The 20,848-nt window shown below is 42.7% G+C and overlaps 2 protein-coding genes across 3 annotated transcripts in view; both read right to left on the bottom strand.

Annotated features, from left to right (window-relative positions):
- Positions 1–2,436, bottom strand: part of tpo (thyroid peroxidase) — a 70,056-nt gene extending 67,620 nt beyond the window's left edge. Inside the window, exons 1-3 of the mRNA XM_031787595.1 lie at positions 2,360–2,436; positions 508–668; positions 52–184 (exon numbers count right to left, since the gene is read on the bottom strand). Of these exons, the coding sequence (XP_031643455.1) occupies positions 52–184; positions 508–668; positions 2,360–2,436 (371 nt within the window). The remainder of the gene's footprint in view (positions 1–51; positions 185–507; positions 669–2,359) is intronic.
- A 1,928-nt stretch (positions 2,437–4,364) lies between these two features.
- The window catches only part of sntg2 (syntrophin, gamma 2), an 83,207-nt gene continuing 66,723 nt past the window's right edge, over positions 4,365–20,848 (bottom strand). For both annotated transcript variants that reach the window (XM_031787751.1, XM_031787750.1), the window contains 3 exons: positions 8,271–8,363; positions 7,999–8,109; positions 4,365–6,820 (listed from right to left, as the gene is read on the bottom strand). In XM_031787751.1, coding sequence (XP_031643611.1) covers positions 6,695–6,820; positions 7,999–8,109; positions 8,271–8,363 — 330 coding nt within the window. In that variant the 3' untranslated portion in view covers positions 4,365–6,694. The remainder of the gene's footprint in view (positions 6,821–7,998; positions 8,110–8,270; positions 8,364–20,848) is intronic.

Here is a 20,848-nt window from a genome sequence, read left to right as displayed (position 1 = left end):
ATTGTGGATGTTCAGATTTAATGACAACGATATAGGAAATATACCAGACACCTATTATTGCAGACTCCAGATATGGAACGGTACTTGTTGGCGAGGCAATCGTTGTGACAGAAGGCTGGGAGAACGGGTGGAGGACAACCTGACAGGTCTGCAATCAGCGCCAAGTCCTCCAATGAAAGGAGCTCTTGAGAAGTGACAGCACTGAGTTAACTCATGCAAATAGTCTGCGACAGATCGTCTAATTAGGCTGGTCAGGGCAGCCATTTTGCAATTCAATAATATTGCTGACACTGTATATGCGAGAGGCTCATCTTTGACGTTTAACTCTAAGGGAAGTGAGCATCCAGCATGCATCTCTTCTATTTCGTACCAGTAAACTGGCTCCAGTTAGAACCACACAGGAAGTTATTTGAATAAACCACAGAAATGACCTTTTTTAGCTGTCCATTGCAAGAATATAGCATAGTGTGTGATAACAGTTGGCGTGAAATATGACCATAGACCTACCTGATGCAACAAGAGCCCTTTTATGTCTCCGGCTGGCTCTGTCCTTCAGAATATATAAAGTCGTGTCAAACACCTCTGCAGCTCTGGAAATCTCTTGGGTCTCAGGCTCTGCTTGCCGGAGAAATGTAAACAGCTGCATTGGGGACCGGAGTGTGCCTCGCCTGTGATTCAGTGGAATTGGCAGATAAGTAGTGAAAAAGTCGACCCCCCCCCATCCGCTCTTAAAAAAAAGTGAAAGTAATGTATCTAGGAACACTCTCGCATGAACCATGCACACACTGTCATTAGGTTCATTACTCTGTCCTGGTGTGACATAATGCTGTTTCCACCATCTGAAGGCTTTCTTGAAAAGAGGACAATAGCAATCCCTCATTGTCAAATGATGCTCCTGGAAGAGACAAACATAAGGCTTGTAAGGAAACCAACCATGCTATATAATAAGGAATCATCATATTGAGAGCGTTTCTATTTATTTACAAATTGTTAGAGAATGTATAAAAAAATATATAAAAAATATTATTATGAAAATAATGAAGTAGTAATTTGTAGTAATTTGGCAAGGAAGAAATGGGCGGCAGGTAGCCTAGTGGTTAGAGCGTTGGCCTAGTAACCGGAAAGTTCAAAGCTGACAAGGTACAAATCTGTCATTCTGCCCCTGAACAAGACAGTTAACCCACTGTTCCCAGGCCGTCATTGAAAATAAGAATCTGTTCTTAACTGACTTTCCTAGTAAAATATAGTAATAAAATATAAAACAAAGTGACACTCTGCTCTGTTACTATATCTCCTGTAAAGCAGTGAAGGAAAGTTGTATATATCTTTTGAATGGCACCTAATGTGGCTGAGCAGGAGATAATGAGTAACCTCTCTCGGTTACCCGAAGTGACTTGTATCGACATCATGACATTCCGTGGAGGAGGAAGTAGATACTGAACCCTAATACAGACTGATGTGATCCAGGAAATAACCCCTCAGACAATAGGGCTTTAGAATCAGCAGTCACATGTCACTTTCACAAGGCTTTTAATTACACACATCTGATACCCTTCTCCTATCAACTATCATGTGGGTTTTCATTTTCTTCAAAAAAATACATTTTAAAAAGATGAATGTTTAATATGCCCTATTTAATAGCTGCATTTCCTCCCTGACAATCTCCCCGAGATACATCACACTAGCAAATCCCTATTGGGAGGGAGACTGCCAGGTAAAAGTTGGTCATTAGAGAACAGTCTAATTCCCCCATCCTCCCTGGATGAAGGAATTAGACTGTTCTCTAATGACCAACTTCTCAATTATATAATCCATAGTATTATATATGTTTTTTATGTCCTCGGATGGTAAAGTTGACACGAATAGAATATAGAATATGTGCAAAATACAAAATACATCTGTGTTTAATTGAATCATGCACAGATAATAAAATAATCGATAGGAACGATAACCAAACAACAGAGATAGTACTCACGTTTGGAGTTTCTGGCCTCGTCACTTAAAAACCTCATGAGAATTGCGCAGTATACAATGGCATATTTAATCAGGTTGAAATGTCCAGCCATGGTTTGGTGATACCTGCATGTACAGTAAGTCAATCGCAGAAATATATATATACATATATATATATATATATTTTTTTTTTTTACTTTTTCATGAGTAACTATGTTAATTTAAAAGCACTAGATAATCCACCATGAGCTGAATAAATAAAAAAATAAAATAAATATAAAGATAAATAAGATATATAAGATAAAATAAAGATGATTTAATGCGTGACATGTTTAAAGCAACTCCTAGTAACTGCTATGATGAGTATTTCAAGAAGTTACACCGATCGAACAACATATTTGCCCACCTTTTTGACGTTTTGCTCAGAGAAGACTCTTGTCGTCTGTTGGCAAGGAGAAAACGGTCTTGTTGGTCTGGTTTCATAGTGTCTGGCCTTTATAAGAGGTTCAGTTATACTTGGTTGACTACGTTGCAGAAACACTTCAAACCTTGTTTTCTTTGAGCTGCACACTTTGCCTGTGCTGCCTACGCATTTAGTGGACAGAGACACATGTCAAGAAGGGATGTAACTTATTCTTCTGTGTATCTCACCATGCATGTCTTACCATTGAATTGTGCATCAAAGACTTGCTTATTTGAGCTAGGAAAAAGAAAGGGACATTTCCCTTTCTGACTCAGCGTGAGATTAGCTTGTCTTTATTATGTCTGAGCTGGAAACATCACTGCCATTCTACCAATAAGAAAGGTACCATCCTGTATTTTATAGAGTAATGACATTTAGATACTGGCCATGTTATATATTATGTATATTTGTAAAAAATTCTGAGATGTTATTGTAATGTGGTAACCGTTACAATGGAAGATTTTGCATAAATGTACAATCGTATGACATGTAATTTTAATAGAAGGCTTTTGCTAACATCAGAATGCCTCCCAATGTATTGTTCGTGTCAAAGTGACTGACACGGTTTGTTCCCTGTAGTCCTGCTGCATTGATAGTGATTTATCTCCTTGCAAGGTTGGATATTTTTTTGTCAGGCAGTTTTCGTTCCACTACAGTGGCTAACTGTGTGTCCACAGATGTTATGCGTTTCTTTCAGATAGTCATTTTTTTATTTTTACGTTCACGCTGCTGCTCTCATATCCTTCTGTCCTCTCACGCTGTCATTTGTAATTGCCTTAATTTAGCAGTACAGTAACCTATTTCTAATTCTGTAAAACAGCCTTCAGGATTTCTTGTAATAAGAGAGTAGGTACTAGTTCTCCTGGAGATGTCCTCAGACGCCCCTAATCACAAATGCTTCAGTTAGCATTCAGAGCTTACTGTTGCCTCTGTCGTCAAGAGTGGGTGTCATGGCCCCCCGGGAGATTGAGTGAGGCACTTGAGCTCTGTACTTGACAAATTGCTGATGAAACTGCATAGCATTACCAAGCAGGCGTGACTTCAGTTCAGCGGAAGGACATGGTCCATGTCTTCAGGATGTTCGTTGAAACTCTCCATCTTGTTGTTGTTCTTCATGGTGTCTTGATTTCTCTCACAGAGACATTCTGTATATCGGGTTCAGGTTTTTGTTTCTGCACTTGTCTTCACCCAAAAAATGATGGTGCTTCGGAAGAAACCTGAACAGTGCAAATGGCTCAGTCTACAGGTGTGAGAGGTACTATTTAGGAGCCTGTTGTACAGCGCCTTCTGTTACCAGTCCCTGTTTTAGCACCGGCTGGGAGGACCTGGCCTAGCAGGTACAGTGTATAGAAAAAGTGAAAGATTGTGCACCGACAGTTGCATATGGTGTGACATTCTGAACCCCTGGGAAGAAGTGCCCGGAGGTTGCCCCTGCAGTGCAGAACCTGAGGGACTGGCCATCTAATGAGATGGATTTGAAAGACAATTGGACAAGACAATACAGCAGACAATTCAGTCGTGCATTTTTGTTGTTGTTTCTTCACCATTTGATTCGGCTCTTTAGACATTCCATACAGAGCTCAACAAAACTAAACTTAGCAATCTGATCAAAGTCAAGCTAGCGGGTAGGTGGCAGAATACCTTCCATCCTCCAATTAGGAAAACATAATGCCAAGCAGAGCCCCAGTAAACAACATTTTGGATCTAAGAACGGGACAACAAAGTTTTCAGCTAAATGTTATTGCTGTATAATTTAAGAAAGAGTTTTTCCTGTCACTGGTCTCAATTTCCTTCTTACCCGATTCAAGAGTCTCAAGCAGCAGATGGCCTTTGTTCCGCAGCAAATCAAGAATATTGATTTGTTCGTCTGCGTTTATTTCCACCATCAATAGCTGTGAACATTTTAAGGTAGGGTGCAGAATTCATTAAAAGACCATTTGACAACAAGGAGGAATGATTTGGGATTTATTTAGTAATAGAAAATAAAACAAAAGAGACTGAGTGAAAATACATACAGATGTGTATGATGGTAAGCGTTTGTAATGACTGTCAGACTGCATGGCTTCATAAAGTAAAAGATTAAAACATACATGTTGATTTCATTTCATAAACTATCATTTTAGTCATCTGACAGATACGGTATCCTAAGATAGCTTTGCTACAATAAGCCTGCATCTTCTTCCCCGGTGTCCTTCCACACAACCCTTTGTTATGGGAGTGACTAGCAGTGACTGTCTACATAAACTAAAACACCCTCTGGTGTCATGAACGCCTCCACCAAGCCCTGCATTTGTGCGCCTCAACACAAAACTCTCTAGACACTCTTTTTCCAAAATCACGCAGCAGTCACGCTCTGAAGTCATGCTGAAGTCGTGGAATAAGTTAAATCAACCAGAGTATAGCCCAGTAGAATACTAATTCCAAAATGTTTTCACGTATATTGATTTTGTACAGTATAATCTGTTCTGCTTTTACTTTGCAAATATGGGAGAAAAAAAAAAAAAACTACACCTGAATTCAAAACTTTGCAGTGAACCTAGAACATAGAAACCCTCTTTGTGACTGTAGGCCTATTCATAGGTTGTACCTCCGTCACTGGGACGCGTCATGCCGTCATGAACGTTCTCAAGCCGTCGTCTATCGGCGCCGCCATAGTGGTGATACGCCCAGGCTAACTACTGTTTCGTCTAAATTACACGATAGTGCCTGGAAATATGATGACTGATAAAGTAATCAAATATTTAGTAGGAAACAACATTGCCAGAATTATCATGTCGTCAAATTTACTGTAGACAAATGGCAATGTTGTCATTAGCTATCAAAGTTTGTATTCTTTTTTTAGCAATGGTAATGTTAGCTGGCTAAAATCTGGTGGCCTTCCCTCAATCTTAGCTAGCTAGCTAACATTACACTGCATCTAAAGCCAATCTGGTGGCCTTCCCTCAATCTTAGCTAGCTAGCTAACATTACACTGCATCTAAAGCCAATCTGGTGGCCTTCCCTCAATCTTAGCTAGCTAGCTAACATTACACTGCATCTAAAGCCAATCTGGTGGCCTTCCCTCAATCTTAGCTAGCTAGCTAACATTACACTGCATCTAAAGCCAATCTGGTGGCCTTCCCTCAATCTTAGCTAGCTAGCTAACATTACACTGCATCTAAAGCCAATCTGGTGGCCTTCCCTCAATCTTAGCTAGCTAGCTAACATTACACTGCATCTAAAGCCAATCTGGTGGCCTTCCCTCAATCTTAGCTAGCTAGCTAACATTACACTGCATCTAAAGCCAATCTGGTGGCCTTCCCTCAATCTTAGCTAGCTAGCTAACGTTACACTGCATCTAAAGCCAATCTGGTGGCCTTCCCTCAATCTTAGCTAGCTAGCTAACATTACACTGCATCTAAAGCAAATCTGGTGGCCTTCCCTCAATCTTAGCTAGCTAGCTAACATTACACTGCATCTAAAGCCAATCTGGTGGCCTTCCCTCAATCTTAGCTAGCTAGCTAACATTACACTGCATCTAAAGCCAATCTGGTGGCCTTCCCTCAATCTTAGCTAGCTAGCTAACATTACACTGCATCTAAAGCCAATCTGGTGGCCTTCCCTCAATCTTAGCTAGCTAGCTAACATTACACTGCATCTAAAGCCAATCTGGTGGCCTTCCCTCAATCTTAGCTAGCTAGCTAACATTACACTGCATCTAAAGCCAATCTGGTGGCCTTCCCTCAATCTTAGCTAGCTAGCTAACGTTACACTGCATCTAAAGCCAATCTGGTGGCCTTCCCTCAATCTTAGCTAGCTAGCTAACATTACACTGCATCTAAAGCCAATCTGGTGATGTCAAAATGATGACAAAAGGTTTTCCTATTAATTATTTGCCTCCTTTTGAATTTCCAAGCTACTGTAATGCACTTATGATGAAATCTTCATCAGCGCTCATTGACAATGCTTTGAGTAAAATGCTCAGTTGAAAACGAACGCTCAAAACAATATCATGACGAAACATGCAACCCATGAATATGTTTTTCTTACATGGAAAAAAAAATCTATAATTTTGAGCATATTCATACTGTAATGTCAATAACAACCAATTAATGCAAGTATAAATATCCTCTACTTCCAAAGTCAAATATGGTTTTTTAAAATATTTTCCGTATTATTATTTAACAAGAGCCTTACAAAAATAACAGGAACAAGATATACATCAATTTAATTTGAATGTGCATAAAATAGTCAATTAGCTCATGTGACTAAACTGTACATGACAACACAAAGAAGTGTCTAAATCATGTACTTTCCAGAGATGCTTTGACTGTTGACAAAGACAGGGTCCACAGAGGCCACTTTGGCAGCGATAAAAGAATGAATGCAATGGAGGACTGCCGTCAGATTGGAGAACTCCAGCTCCTGTAATGGAAAGAAAAACCCTGAATACAAATGATAACAATTACTGTTAAGAGTTCGCATAACATTTTACAAAATGTTATGCATACATAAAAATGCCCCAAATACTTTTGTAACAAATAGGCACTTGTATTTATTACTACTACTAACAACAACAAAAAAACAATAATATTACTCTAGTGGTTCCCAACATGGCATTTACCAGAGATAGTTTGATTCTATATATTGATGAGGTAGCTGATTTTATTAAGTGTCCATGGGAGTGGAGGTGGCTGAGGGGAGGACTGCTCATAGTAATGGCTGGAACAGCGTGAAGGGAATGTCATCAAACACATGAAAACCACCCCGATTTATAGGTGCCACCAGCCTTCTGTGGAACACAATATTCTAACAATACACTCCTCAGAGAGGTCACTGCAATGCAATGGAACTTGAGTAGATATTTATTTTATTTAACCTTAATTATTTAACTAGGCAAGTCAGTCTTATTTACAATAACGGCCCACCAAAAGGCAAGAAAGAAGCCTCCTGCAGGGATGGGGGCTGGGATTTAAAAAAGAAAGAAAAAAAATAAAAATATATATATATATAGGATATAAACACACATTACGACAAGAGACAACACAACACTACATAAAGAGAGACCTAAGACAACAACATAGCATGGCAGCAACACATGGCAACACAGCATGGTAGCAACACAACATGGCAACAACAACACAACATGACAACAGCAGCACAACATGGCAACAGCAGCACAACATGGTAGCAGTACAAAACATGGTACAAACATTATCGGGCACAGACAACAGCACAAAGGGCAAGAAGGTAGAGACAACAATACATCTCGCGAAGCAGCCACAACTGTCAGTAAGAGTGTCCATGATTGAGTCTTTGAATGAAGAGATAAAACTGTCCAGTTTGAGTGTTTTTTTACAGCTCATTCCAGTCACTAGCTGCAGTGAACTGAAAGGAGGGGCAACCCAGGGATATGTGTGCTTTGGGGACCTTTAACAGAATGTGACAGGCAGAACGGGTGTTGTAAGTGGAGGATGAGGGCTGCAGTAGATATCTCAGATATGGGGGAGTGAGGCATAAGAGGGTTTTACAAATGAGCATCGACCAGTGGGTCTTGCGACGGCTACACAGAGATGACCGGTTTACAGGAGTATAGAGTGTACCTTCATCTCGATCTGTTTGTTTTCAGCGTTCTTGAAGAGGAGTTTCACCCTTGTTTTCCCATCATCAGAGGAGCCTTTCAGTTGAGAGAATTTGTATCTCCATAATATCTTCTACAGAGGATAAAAGTTGACAATAGAGCAAGGGTTTATTATTACTAACTAATCAATAAACAGTAGGTATTAACCAGTCTAGAATGGATAATACGCCCCCCCCCTCCCCTACTATAGCCTGTTGAACATTCATTTAGAATAGTGAATGAACGATGACTCACCTTCGAGGAGCTCTCAGAACAAGTGAAGCCAGATCCAAAGTCTATGGTCAAACACAGTACTTTACTCTGGCTGCTGCACATGTAGGTCTTTGACTGTTGAGAGACAGATCGGTATTTTAGAGAACATATCACACATTTCAACATATACATTGTTTAACAGAAAAGATTCAATATGTCAGTCTATTGGAGCATCTCAAAGTAAAAGGATTCTCTGCAACACAAAATCTGTGGGGGGGGGGGGGTTATCAGAACAAAGCAGCTACTGAAGAAATGTTGAAATAATGTTCATGTTCATTGTGTTTTCATTGAGGGTGTATCTTAGGTGGATGGTTTACAAAATGAGTAGTTAGGGGATCCTGTTTAAGCTTTTTTTGTGCGTGAAAGCTTAGGAACTGCTGTCGGGGTCAGAGTACAGTCTACATATGGATTATTGTGAAATGAATTTCTTCCAATGCTTGAACTTCCCTCTGAGCTTTGAATACACCCAACCCTCTTAAAGGATCAACAAACATAATTGTGAACGTGCAATGCAGAAATAGACTATCCATTTATATAGCTGTGCTATTGCTGCAGGTAGTGTTCAATCCAATATGCTTGAGAGGAATTTAAGATTGTGTCAAATGAGAATTCTTCTAAACTAGTTAAAATATACTTATTCATGTTACATTACTAGAACACATTGATTACTTGACATGTATTAGGAATGTATAGGTTGGGGTCAATGGAGGGTGGATAGGATCTGGGGTGTATGGAAAGTTACTGAGTGAGACAAGGGGGAGTGCATGAACTTAATATTCTGTTCAAACATGTTATTGTTTAATATCAATGTTTCTAAGGAGGGAGGCGAAGGGCAACAGGTCGTCACTGATAAGCAGGCCAGCTGAAGGACAACAGGTCGTCACTGATAAGCAGGCCAGCTGAAGGGCAACAGGTCGTCACTGATAAGAAGGCCAGCTGAAGGGCAACAGGTCGTCACTGATAAGAAGGCCAGCTGAAGGGCAACAGGTCGTCTCTGATAAGCAGGCCAGCTGAAGGGCAACAGGTCGTCACTGATAAGAAGGCCAGCTGAAGGGCAACAGGTCGTCACTGATAAGCAGGCCAGCTGAAGGGCAACAGGTCGTCTCTGATAAGCAGGCCAGCTGAAGGGCAACAGGTCGTCACTGATAAGAAGGCCAGCTGAAGGGCAACAGGTCGTCTCTGATAAGCAGGCCAGCTGAAGGGCAACAGGTCGTCACTGATAAGAAGGCCAGCTGAAGGGCAACAGGTCGTCACTGATAAGCAGGCCAGCTGAAGGGCAACAGGTCGTCACTGATAAGCAGGCCAGCTGAAGGGCAACAGGTCGTCACTGATAAGCAGGCCAGCTGAAGGGCAACAGGTCGTCACTGATAAGAAGGCCAGCTGAAGGGCAACAGGTCGTCTCTGATAAGCAGGCCAGCTGAAGGGCAACAGGTCGTCACTGATAAGCAGGCCAGCTGAAGGGCAACAGGTCGTCACTGATAAGCAGGCCAGCTGAAGGGCAACAGGTCGTCTCTGATAAGCAGGCCAGCTGAAGGGCAACAGGTCGTCACTGATAAGAAGGCCAGCTGAAGGGCAACAGGTCGTCACTGATAAGCAGGCCAGCTGAAGGGCAACAGGTCGTCACTGATAAGCAGGCCAGCTGAAGGGCAACAGGTCGTCACTGATAAGAAGGCCAGCTGAAGGGCAACAGGTCGTCACTGATAAGCAGGCCAGCTGAAGGGCAACAGGTCGTCTCTGATAAGCAGGCCAGCTGAAGGGCAACAGGTCGTCACTGATAAGAAGGCCAGCTGAAGGGCAACAGGTCGTCACTGATAAGCAGGCCAGCTGAAGGGCAACAGGTCGTCACTGATAAGCATGCCAGCTGAAGGGCAACAGGTCGTCACTGATAAGAAGGCCAGCTGAAGGGCAACAGGTCGTCACTGATAAGAAGGCCAGCTGAAGGGCAACAGGTCGTCACTGATAAGCAGGCCAGCTGAAGGGCAACAGGTCGTCTCTGATAAGCAGGCCAGCTGAAGGGCAACAGGTCGTCACTGATAAGCAGGCCAGCTGAAGGGCAACAGGTCGTCACTGATAAGCAGGCCAGCTGAAGGGCAACAGGTCGTCACTGATAAGAAGGCCAGCTGAAGGGCAACAGGTCGTCACTGATAAGCAGGCCAGCTGAAGGGCAACAGGTCGTCTCTGATAAGCAGGCCAGCTGAAGGGCAACAGGTCGTCACTGATAAGAAGGCCAGCTGAAGGGCAACAGGTCGTCACTGATAAGCAGGCCAGCTGAAGGGCAACAGGTCGTCACTGATAAGCATGCCAGCTGAAGGGCAACAGGTCGTCACTGATAAGAAGGCCAGCTGAAGGGCAACAGGTCGTCACTGATAAGAAGGCCAGCTGAAGGGCAACAGGTCGTCACTGATAAGCAGGCCAGCTGAAGGGCAACAGGTCGTCTCTGATAAGCAGGCCAGCTGAAGGGCAACAGGTCGTCACTGATAAGCAGGCCAGCTGAAGGGCAACAGGTCGTCACTGATAAGCAGGCCAGCTGAAGGGCAACAGGTCGTCACTGATAAGAAGGCCAGCTGAAGGGCAACAGGTCGTCACTGATAAGCAGGCCAGCTGAAGGGCAACAGGTCGTCACTGATAGGCAAGCCAGCTGCGTAACTAGGAAGGAGCGAGGAATTCGGCTCCAGGTCAAGTCAACAGATGAAGTGAGAAAAACCTCTAGAGGTGGGGCCAGAGGGGCCCACTACAACGACCCTCGTACTGCAGTCCTATGTCACACAGAGGGGCCCACTACAACGACCCTCGTACTGCAGTCCTATGTTCACACAGAGGGGCCCACCACAACGACCCTCCTACTGCAGTCTCGTGTCACACAGAGGGGCCCATCACAATGACCCTCCTACTGCAGTCTCGTGTCACACAGAGGGGCCCACCACAACGACCCTCCTACTGCAGTCCTGTGTCACAGAGGGGCCCATCACAACGACCCTCCTACTGCAGTCCTATGTCACATAGAGGGGCCCACCACAACGACCCTCCTACTGCAGTCCTATGTTCACACAGAGGGGCCCATCACAACGACCCTCCTACTGCAGTCCTATGTTCACACAGAGGGGCCCATCACAACGACCCTCCTACTGCAGTCTCGTGTCAAGCATAATTATTTCCACGCCTATCAAGGTTTTCGCATAAGGCAGGGCCATGACTACACCAGTGGGAGGAACCAATTAAGTTCCTGCCTAGCAACAGAGATGTAACTAAACAAATGGCCACCCCCCAAAAGCCCCACCCCCACCCCCTCCGCTGCTACTCTCTGTTATTATCTATGCATAGTCACTTTAACACCTGTACCTACATATATATATTACCTCAACGATCCGGTGCCCCCACACATTGACTCTGTACCGATACCCCCCCTTGTATATAGTCACTCTAACTGTTGTATTCGGGCACATGTGACTAAATCAATTTGATTTGATGTGTATTGGCTGTCTAGATGTGTAAGGAGTTGACCCAAGCTAGTAAGAGGTTATAAATAGCTATGCTTGTGTAATCATAACTTGTCTTTGCAGCTGTATAAACCAGTGGGTGAATAAACTTGGTTTGAGCTTTTCCTTGGTTGTCAGTTTGAGTTTTTACTCTGTTTGTTCAGAACCTGACAATATAAAATTTCAAGAACAAAGTGAAATATCTACAGGGGTGCCTCCAGTCTGTAGCCTTCCATTTTACTGCTCCGACAAGAACAACCAAACGTGTGACATAATGCTTTTCACGAGTCTTATTGAAAGCAGTGATGTGTGAGGAGTGTCTCTGTAGTGAAGTGTAGATCTTTGTGGAAATGAATAAGGTGCTGTGTAGAAACCCTATCTTCCCCATGTTTCCGTTCTTCAGCAAACGAAGCTGAACTCAAAAAGGATACAACTACTGTTCCTTACCGCTTCGGTCACTTTGTTTGGCACATTTTGCTGTGAATTTCAGGTGTTGCTCCTTTCACACTCTCTCTCTCTCACACAAGGCTGGTGGGGAAACCTGCTGTTTTTAATGATTGACTACAGTGAACAGTGAATGCAGTTGGACTCTTGAGTGTCTTGCTGTTTAAAAATAACCTCTTCTCCACAGAGGTGCCTGGATGAAATTGAGTTGCCATGAAAAGAAAGAAAAAAATCCCTTGTGTGATAATTTGTTGTGTCACGCTAAACACAGACTACACGTTGCTAATTGGACAGCTTCCTCAACAGGGATTGGGAGAATACAACATGCAGTGGTTTTTAAGAAACGTCTATTCCAGAGATAGGGTTAGTGCTGTCGTTCTACTCAACATAATACAACAAAAAACATATTAAATTGGCTCATGAGTATGACCCTGTGTAAGTTTAATGTGAATGCACCAACACCAGCAGCATAGCACCCTGCCACCCATTGCTTGCTAGCAGAGTCGGTCCCTGGAAGGGAGACCAGACGCTGCTGGATGTGGTGTTTGGAGGGCCAATAGGAGGCACCCTTTCCTCTGGTCTAAAAAAAATATCCCAAATGCCCCAGGGCAGTGATTTGGGACATTGCCCTGTGTAGGTTGTTGTCTTTCAGATCAGATGTTAAACGGGTGTCCTGGCTAAATTCCCAATCGAGCCCTCACACAGTCACCTAATCATCCCCAGCTTACAATTGGCTCCTTCCTGTAACTGTTTCCCAGGTTGTTGCTGTAAATGAGAATGTGTTCTCAGTCAACTTACCTGGGAAAATAAGGTGGCAAATAAAAACGTAACTCCATGTAAAAATGTAAGCGACAGACAGTGTAGGTTTGTCCTAAATAATGTTTTTATTTTTTTTATTTTTAAAGCTGCCCATCCAATCAGTTTTCAGTTCCGGGCTTAGCCCAAGTTCAACTCCGATATGAAACCACAGGAGGCTTAGCCCAAGTTCAACTCCGATATGAAACCACAGGAGGCTTAGCCCAAGTTCAACTCCGATATGAAACCACAGGAGGCTTAGCCCAAGTTCAACTACGATATGAAACCACAGGAGGCTTAGCCCAAGTTCAACTCCGATATGAAACCACAGAAGGCTTAGCCCAAGTTCAACTCCGATATGAAACCACAGGAGGCTTAGCCCAAGTTCAACTCCGATATGAAACCACAGGAGGCTTAGCCCAAGTTCAACTCCGATATGAAACCACAGAAGGCTTAGCCCAAGTTCAACTCCGATATGAAACCACAGGAGGCTTAGCCCAAGTTCAACTCCGATATGAAACCACAGGAGGCTTAGCCCAAGTTCAACTCCGATATGAAACCACAGGAGGCTTAGCCCAAGTACAACTCCGATATGAAACCACAGGAGGCTTAGCCCAAGTTCAACTCCGATATGAAACCACAGGAGGCTTAGCCCAAGTTCAACTCCGATATGAAACCACAGGAGGCTTAGCCCAAGTTCAACTCCGATATGAAACCACAGGAGGCTTAGCCCAAGTTCAACTCCGATATGAAACCACAGGAGGCTTAGCCCAAGTTCAACTCCGATATGAAACCACAGGAGGCTTAGCCCAAGTTCAACTCCGATATGAAACCACAGGAGGCTTAGCCCAAGTTCAACTCTGATATGAAACCACAGGAGGCTTAGCCCAAGTTCAACTCCGATATGAAACCACAGGAGGCTTAGCCCAAGTTCAACTCCGATATGAAACCACAGGAGGCTTAGCCCAAGTTCAACTCCGATATGAAACCACAGAAGGCTTAGCCCAAGTTCAACTCCGATATGAAACCACAGGAGGCTTAGCCCAAGTTCAACTCCGATATGAAACCACAGGAGGCTTAGCCCAAGTTCAACTCCGATATGAAACCACAGGAGGCTTAGCGCAAGTTCAACTCCGATATGAAACCACAGGAGGCTTAGCCCAAGTTCAACTCCGATATGAAACCACAGGAGGCTTAGCCCAAGTTCAACTCCGATATGAAACCACAGGAGGCTTAGCCCAAGTTCAACTCCGATATGAAACCACAGGAGGCTTAGCCCAAGTTCAACTCCGATATGAAACCACAGGAGGCTTAGCCCAAGTTCAACTCCGATATGAAACCACAGGAGGCTTAGCCCAAGTTCAACTCCGATATGAAACCACAGGAGGCTTATCCCAAGTTCAACTCTGATATGAAACCACAGGAGGCTTAGCGCAAGTTCAACTCTGATATGAAACCACAGGAGGCTTAGCCCAAGTTCAACTCCGATATGAAACCACAGGAGGCTTAGCCCAAGTTCAACTCTGTTGATAGCTTTTCTGAAACCACAGGAGACTTAGTTCAACTCTGGTCTGAAACTACAGGAGGCTTAGTTCAACTCTGGTCTGAAACTACAGGAGGCTTGTCCCAAGTTTACATAATGAATGGTGGAAAATGCTAATTATTATAGCTGTTTCACAGAGTGACAGAGGAGTAAGACCACATTTTAATTATGCCGTTTGTGCTGCCCACACTGTGCACCTCAGGATAATGTTCAGACTAGGCTCACTGTATCGGCTGTTAACACCTCAGGATAATGTTCAGACTAGGCTCACTGTATCGGCTGTTAACACCTCAGGATAATGTTCAGACTAGGCTCACTGTATCGGCTGTTAACACCTCAGGATAATGTTCAGACTAGGCTCACTGTATCGGCTGTTAACACCTCAGGATAATGTTCAGACTAGGCTCACTGTATCGGCTGTTAACACAGGATAATGTTCAGACTAGGCTCACTGTATCGGCTGTTAACACCACAGGATAATGTTCAGACTAAGCTCACTGTATCAGCTGTTAACACAGGATAATGTTCAGACTAGGCTCACTCAGAGAATACACATAGGCATCTTCTATTCTATTTGTATTTGTGGTTCTGCTGAGACATGGACCATAATGCTTGATCATTTTGAACATGAAGTGGATTTAATCTGTCTTCGGCAGGACAGGGATTCCTCCCAGAGTCGTCATAGTGTACAAGGCCAACTACAGTGCCTTGCGAAAGTATTCGGCCCCCTTGAACTTTGCGACCTTTTGCCACATTTCAGGCTTCAAACATAAAGATATAAAACTGTATTTTTTTGTGAAGAATCAACAACAAGTGGGACACAATCATGAAGTGGAACGACATTTATTGGATATTTCAAACTTTTTTAACAAATCAAAAACGGAAAAATTGGGCGTGCAAAATTATTCAGCCCCCTTAAGTCAATACTTTGTAGCGCCACCTTTTGCTGCGATTACAGCTGTAAGTCACTTGGGGTATGTCTCTATCAGTTTTGCACATCGAGAGACTGACATTTTTTCCCATTCCTCCTTGCAAAACAGCTCGAGCTCAGTGAGGTTGGATGGAGAGCATTTGTGAACAGCAGTTTTCAGTTCTTTCCACAGATTCTCGATTGGATTCAGGTCTGGACTTTGACTTAGCCATTCTAACACCTGGATATGTTTATTTTTGAACCATTCCATTGTAGATTTTGCTTTATGTTTTGGATCATTGTCTTGTTGGAAGACAAATCTCCGTCCCAGTCTCAGGTCTTTTGCAGACTCCATCAGGTTTTCTTCTAGAATGGTCCTGTATTTGGCTCCATCCATCTTCCCATCAATTTTAACCATCTTCCCTGTCCCTGCTGAAGAAAAGCAGGCCCAAACCATGATGCTGCCACCACCATGTTTGACAGTGGGGATGGTTTGTTCAGGGTTCAGAGCTGTGTTGCTTTTATGCCAAACATAACGTTTTGCATTGTTGCCAAAAAGTTCAATTTTGGTTTCATCTGACCAGAGCACCTTCTTCCACATGTTTGGTGTGTCTCCCTGGTGGCTTGTGGCAAACTTTAAACAACACTTTTTATGGATATCTTTAAGAAATGGCTTTCTTCTTGCCACTCTTCCATAAAGGCCAGATTTGTGCAATATACGACTGATTGTTGTCCTATGGACAGAGTCTCCCACCTCAGCTGTAGATCTCTGCAGTTCATCCAGAGTGATCATGGGCCTCTTGGCTGCATCTCTGATCAGTCTTCTCCTTGTATGAGCTGAAAGTTTAGAGGGACGGCCAGGTCTTGGTAGATTTGCAGTGGTCTGATACTCCTTCCATTTCAATATTATCGCTTGCACAGTGCTCCTTGGGATGTTTAAAGCTTGGGAGATCTTTTTGTATCCAAATCCGGCTTTAAACTTCTTCACAACAGTATCTCGGACCTGCCTGGTGTGTTCCTTGTTCTTCATGAGGCTCTCTGCGCTTTTAACGGACCTCTGAGACTATCACAGTGCAGGTGCATTTATACGGAGACTTGATTACACACAGGTGGATTGTATTTATCATCATTAGTCATTTAGGTCAACATTGGATCATTCAGAGATCCTCACTGAACTTCTGGAGAGAGTTTGCTGCACTGAAAGTAAAGGGGCTGAATAATTTTGCACGCCCAATTTTTCAGTTTTAATTTGTTAAAAAAGTTTGAAATATCCAATAAATGTCGTTCCACTTCATGATTGTGTCCCACTTGTTGTTGATTCTTCACAAAAAAATACAGTTTTATATCTTTATGTTTGAAGCCTGAAATGTGGCAAAAGGTCGCAAAGTTCAAGGGGGCCGAATACTTTCGCAAGGCACTGTATATCCTTCATAGTGTACAAGGGTAACTATATCCTTCATAGTGTACAATGCCAACTACGTCCTACATAGTTACCCTTGTACACAACGAAAAACAGTTGGCCTTGTACACTATGAAGGACACAGTTGGCCTTGTACACTACCAAGGACATAGTTACCCTTGTACACTATGAAGGATATAGTTGGCCCTGTACACTATGTCCTTGGTAGTGTACAAGGGTAACTATGTCCTAGTGTATAAGGCCAAAATCGAGTTTTTAGAAATGTTTGCAAATGTATACATACATTAAAAAAAATCACATTTAGATAAGTATTCAGACCCTTTTATTAAGTACTTTGTTGAAGCACCTTTGGCAGCGATTACAGCCTTGAGTCTTCCTTGGTATGACACTACCAGCTTGGCACACCTGTATTTGGGGAATTTCTCCCATTCTTCTCTGCAAATCCTCTCAAGCTCTGTCAGGTTGGATGGGGAGTGTTGCAGCACAGCTATATTCAGGTCTCTCCAGAGATGTTAGATCGGGTTCAAGTCTGGGCTCTAGCTGGGCCACTCAAGGACATTCAGAGAGTTGTCACGAAGCCACTCCTGTGTTGTCATGGCTGTGGGCTTAGAGTCTTTGTCCTGTTGGAAGGTTGAACCTTCACCCCAGACTGAGGTCCTGCGCACTCTGGAGCAGGTTTTCATCAAGGATCTTTTTGTACTTGCTATGTTCATCTTTCCCTCGATCCTGACTAGTCTCCCAGTCCCTGCCGCTGAAAAACATCCCCACAGCATGATGCTGCCACCACCATGCTTCACCATAGGGATGGTGCCAGGTTTCCTCCAGACGTGACGCTTGGCATTCAGGCCAAAGAGTTCAATCTTGGTTTCATCAGACCAGAGAATCTTGTTTCTCATGGTCTGAGCGTTCACTGGGTGCCTTCTGGCAAACTCCAAGTGGCCTGTCATGTGTCTTTTACTGAGGAATGGCTTCCGTCTGGCCTCTCTACCATAAAGGCCTGATTGGAGGAGTGCTGAAGAGATGGTTGTCCTTCTGGAAGGTTCTCCCATCTCCATAGAGGAACTCTGGAGCTCTGTCAGAGTGACCATCGCGTTCTTAGTCACCTCCCTGACCAAGGCCCTTCTCCCTTGATTGCTCAGTTTGTCAGGGCGGCCAGCTCTAGGGAAGAGTCTTGTTGGTTCCAAACCTCTTCCATTTAAGAATGATGGAGGCCACCGTGTTCTTGGGGCCCTTCAATGCTGCAGAAATCAGAAATGTGTTGGTATCCTTCCCCAGATCTGTGCCACGACACAATCCTGTCTTGGAGCTCTAAGGACAATTCCTTCCATCTCATGGCTTGGTTTGGCTCTGACATGCACTGTCAACTGTGGGACCTTATATAGACAGGTATGTGCCTTTCCAAATCATGTCCAATCAATTGAATTTACCACAGGTGGACTCTAATCAAGTTGTAAAAACACATCAAGGATAATCAATGGAAACAGAATGCACCTGGGCTCAATTTGATTCTCATAGCAAAGGGTCTGAATACGTAGGTAAATAAGATATTTCTGTTTTTAAATTTTGTATAAATATGCACAACAAAAATGCTTTGTCATTATGGGGTATTGTGTGTAGATTGATGAGGGGAAAAATGCCTTTAATCCATTTTAGAACAGGGCTGTAACGTAACAAAATGTGGAAAACGTCAAGGAGTCTGAATACTTTCCGAATGCACCGTATGTCCTTAGTAGTAAACAAGGCCAACTATGTCCTTAGTAGTAAACAAGGCCAACTATGTCCTTCATAGTGTACAAGGCCAACTATGTCCTTCATAGTGTACAAGGCCAACTATGTCCTTCATAGTGTACAAGGCCAACTACGTTATTTGTAGTGAACAAGGCCAACTATGTCCTTCATAGTGAACAAGGCCAACTATGTCCTTCATAGTGAACAAGGCCAACTATGTCCTTCATAGTGAACAAGGCCAACTATGTCCTTTGTAATTTACAAGGGCAACTATGTCCTTCATAGTGTACAAGGCCAACTATGTCCTTTGTAATTTACAAGGGCAACTATGTCCTTCATAGTGAACAAGGCCAACTTTGTCCTTCATAGTGTACAAGGCCAACTCTGTCCTTCATAGTGAACAAGGCCAACTCTGTCCTTCATAGTGAACAAGGCCAACTATGTCCTTCATAGTGTACAAGGCCAACTATGTCCTTCATAGTGTACAAGGCCAACTCTGTCCTTCATAGTGAACAAGGCCAACTACTGTACGTCGTATTAATATTGTATTTAAAAAAAAACGTTTTTCAATAAACAGCAAGTCCCAGTCCACTGAAGTACAGGATACATCAGAGCACACAGGACATTCCCATCTGTTCCTGCTTTCAAGGGTTCAGTCTATGAAAGATTAAGAGAGGCTGTTCTTTCATTGGGCCTGCAGTTCATATGGTGACATTTTCTTCTGGTACAGTTGAGAACTTGCCTAAGGAATGAATGTCCTCAGAATTAACAGGAAACTTAATTGAGCCCCTTGGACTCATGATCCTAAACTATCCATGACCGCACAACGCACTCTATGGAACATAAAAGGGAAATATTTGCCTTCAAAGTTTGTCAGATTGATGACTTATTTTCTCAACAGCCAATTCATTTTAGGAAACTTGCATCTGGTAAACAATTTAAAGCTGTGTGATTACATTTGCTAGTTTAATATCAAAATCAAATAAAATGGTATTTGTCACATACACGTGTTTAGCAGATGTTATTGTGGGTGTAGCGAAATGCTTGTGTTTCTAGCGCCAACATTGCAGTAATATCTAACAGCAATATCTAACAGTAATATCTAACAGCAATATCTAACAGTAATATCTAACAGTAATATCTAACAGTAATATCTAACAGTAATATCTAACAGTAATATCTAACAGCAATATCTAACAGTAATATCTAACAGTAATATCTAACAGTAATATCTAACAGTAATATCTAACAGTAATATCTAACAGCAATATCTAACAGTAATATCTAACAGTAATATCTAACAGTAATATCTAACAGTAATATCTAACAGTAATATCTAACAGTAATATCTAACAGTAATATCTAACAGTAATATCTAACAGTTTCACAACAACACACACAAATCTAAAGTACAGGAATGGAATTAAGAATATCTAAATAGTTGGGCGAGCGATGCCAGAGCGGGTTAGACTAAGATACTAAATAGTATAGAATACAGTATATACTGTAAACATTATTAAAGTGACTAGTGTTCCATTATTAATGTGGCCAGTGATTTCAAGTCTATATATATATATATATAGGGCAGCAGCCTCTGATGTGCTAGTGATGGCTATTTAACAGTATTTAACAGTCGGATGGCCTTAACAGTATAACTGACATGGGTTGGTGAAGACAGTTGATGCAGTACCAAATTGTGGAATTTTGTCGGTTCACACTTCGCCCTTGAAATGTATTTCAGCACTGCAGTGATTTACATCTCTTCTGACAGGTTCTTTCCTTTGTATTATTTATACATGTCTGTAGTTAAAGGGGTTCCTGAGCATCATAGCCCTCAGGCTTAACTGTGCTTTTTACTTAGCCTTTTGCCTTTGGTTGGCTGCTTTTGAAGAGGAGGATTATACAGAACCCTGCCGGCCATTCTATGAGGTCCTGACTTGACATCTAGCATACTTTCTATTTGTATATTTTTTAAACTCTTGGTTCAAATGAATGATCATGAAAAGAAATTAGTTTAAAAAAGGGAGCATAGTTATTGTGGGGAAAAACATCTAATCTAATTGTGAACAAGTATCTGTAAAGGTTTCGACGAGTGTCCAGTTGAACAGACAGTGCTACGTCAGGTGTTACGTCAGGTGTTATAAAGTGTCCTGGAACACTCATAAAGACACTTCAGGTGTTTTGAAGCCCTGCACATTCCTTTAAAATGCTCTACGTGAGTATCAGAAATGACCCTATTGGTAC

This window comes from Oncorhynchus kisutch, linkage group LG14 (assembly GCF_002021735.2).
Source record: "Oncorhynchus kisutch isolate 150728-3 linkage group LG14, Okis_V2, whole genome shotgun sequence".
NCBI lineage: Eukaryota > Metazoa > Chordata > Actinopteri > Salmoniformes > Salmonidae > Oncorhynchus > Oncorhynchus kisutch.
The sequence above is the reverse complement of the archived record's forward strand: the minus strand, read 5'-3'. Positions and strand labels throughout refer to the sequence as shown.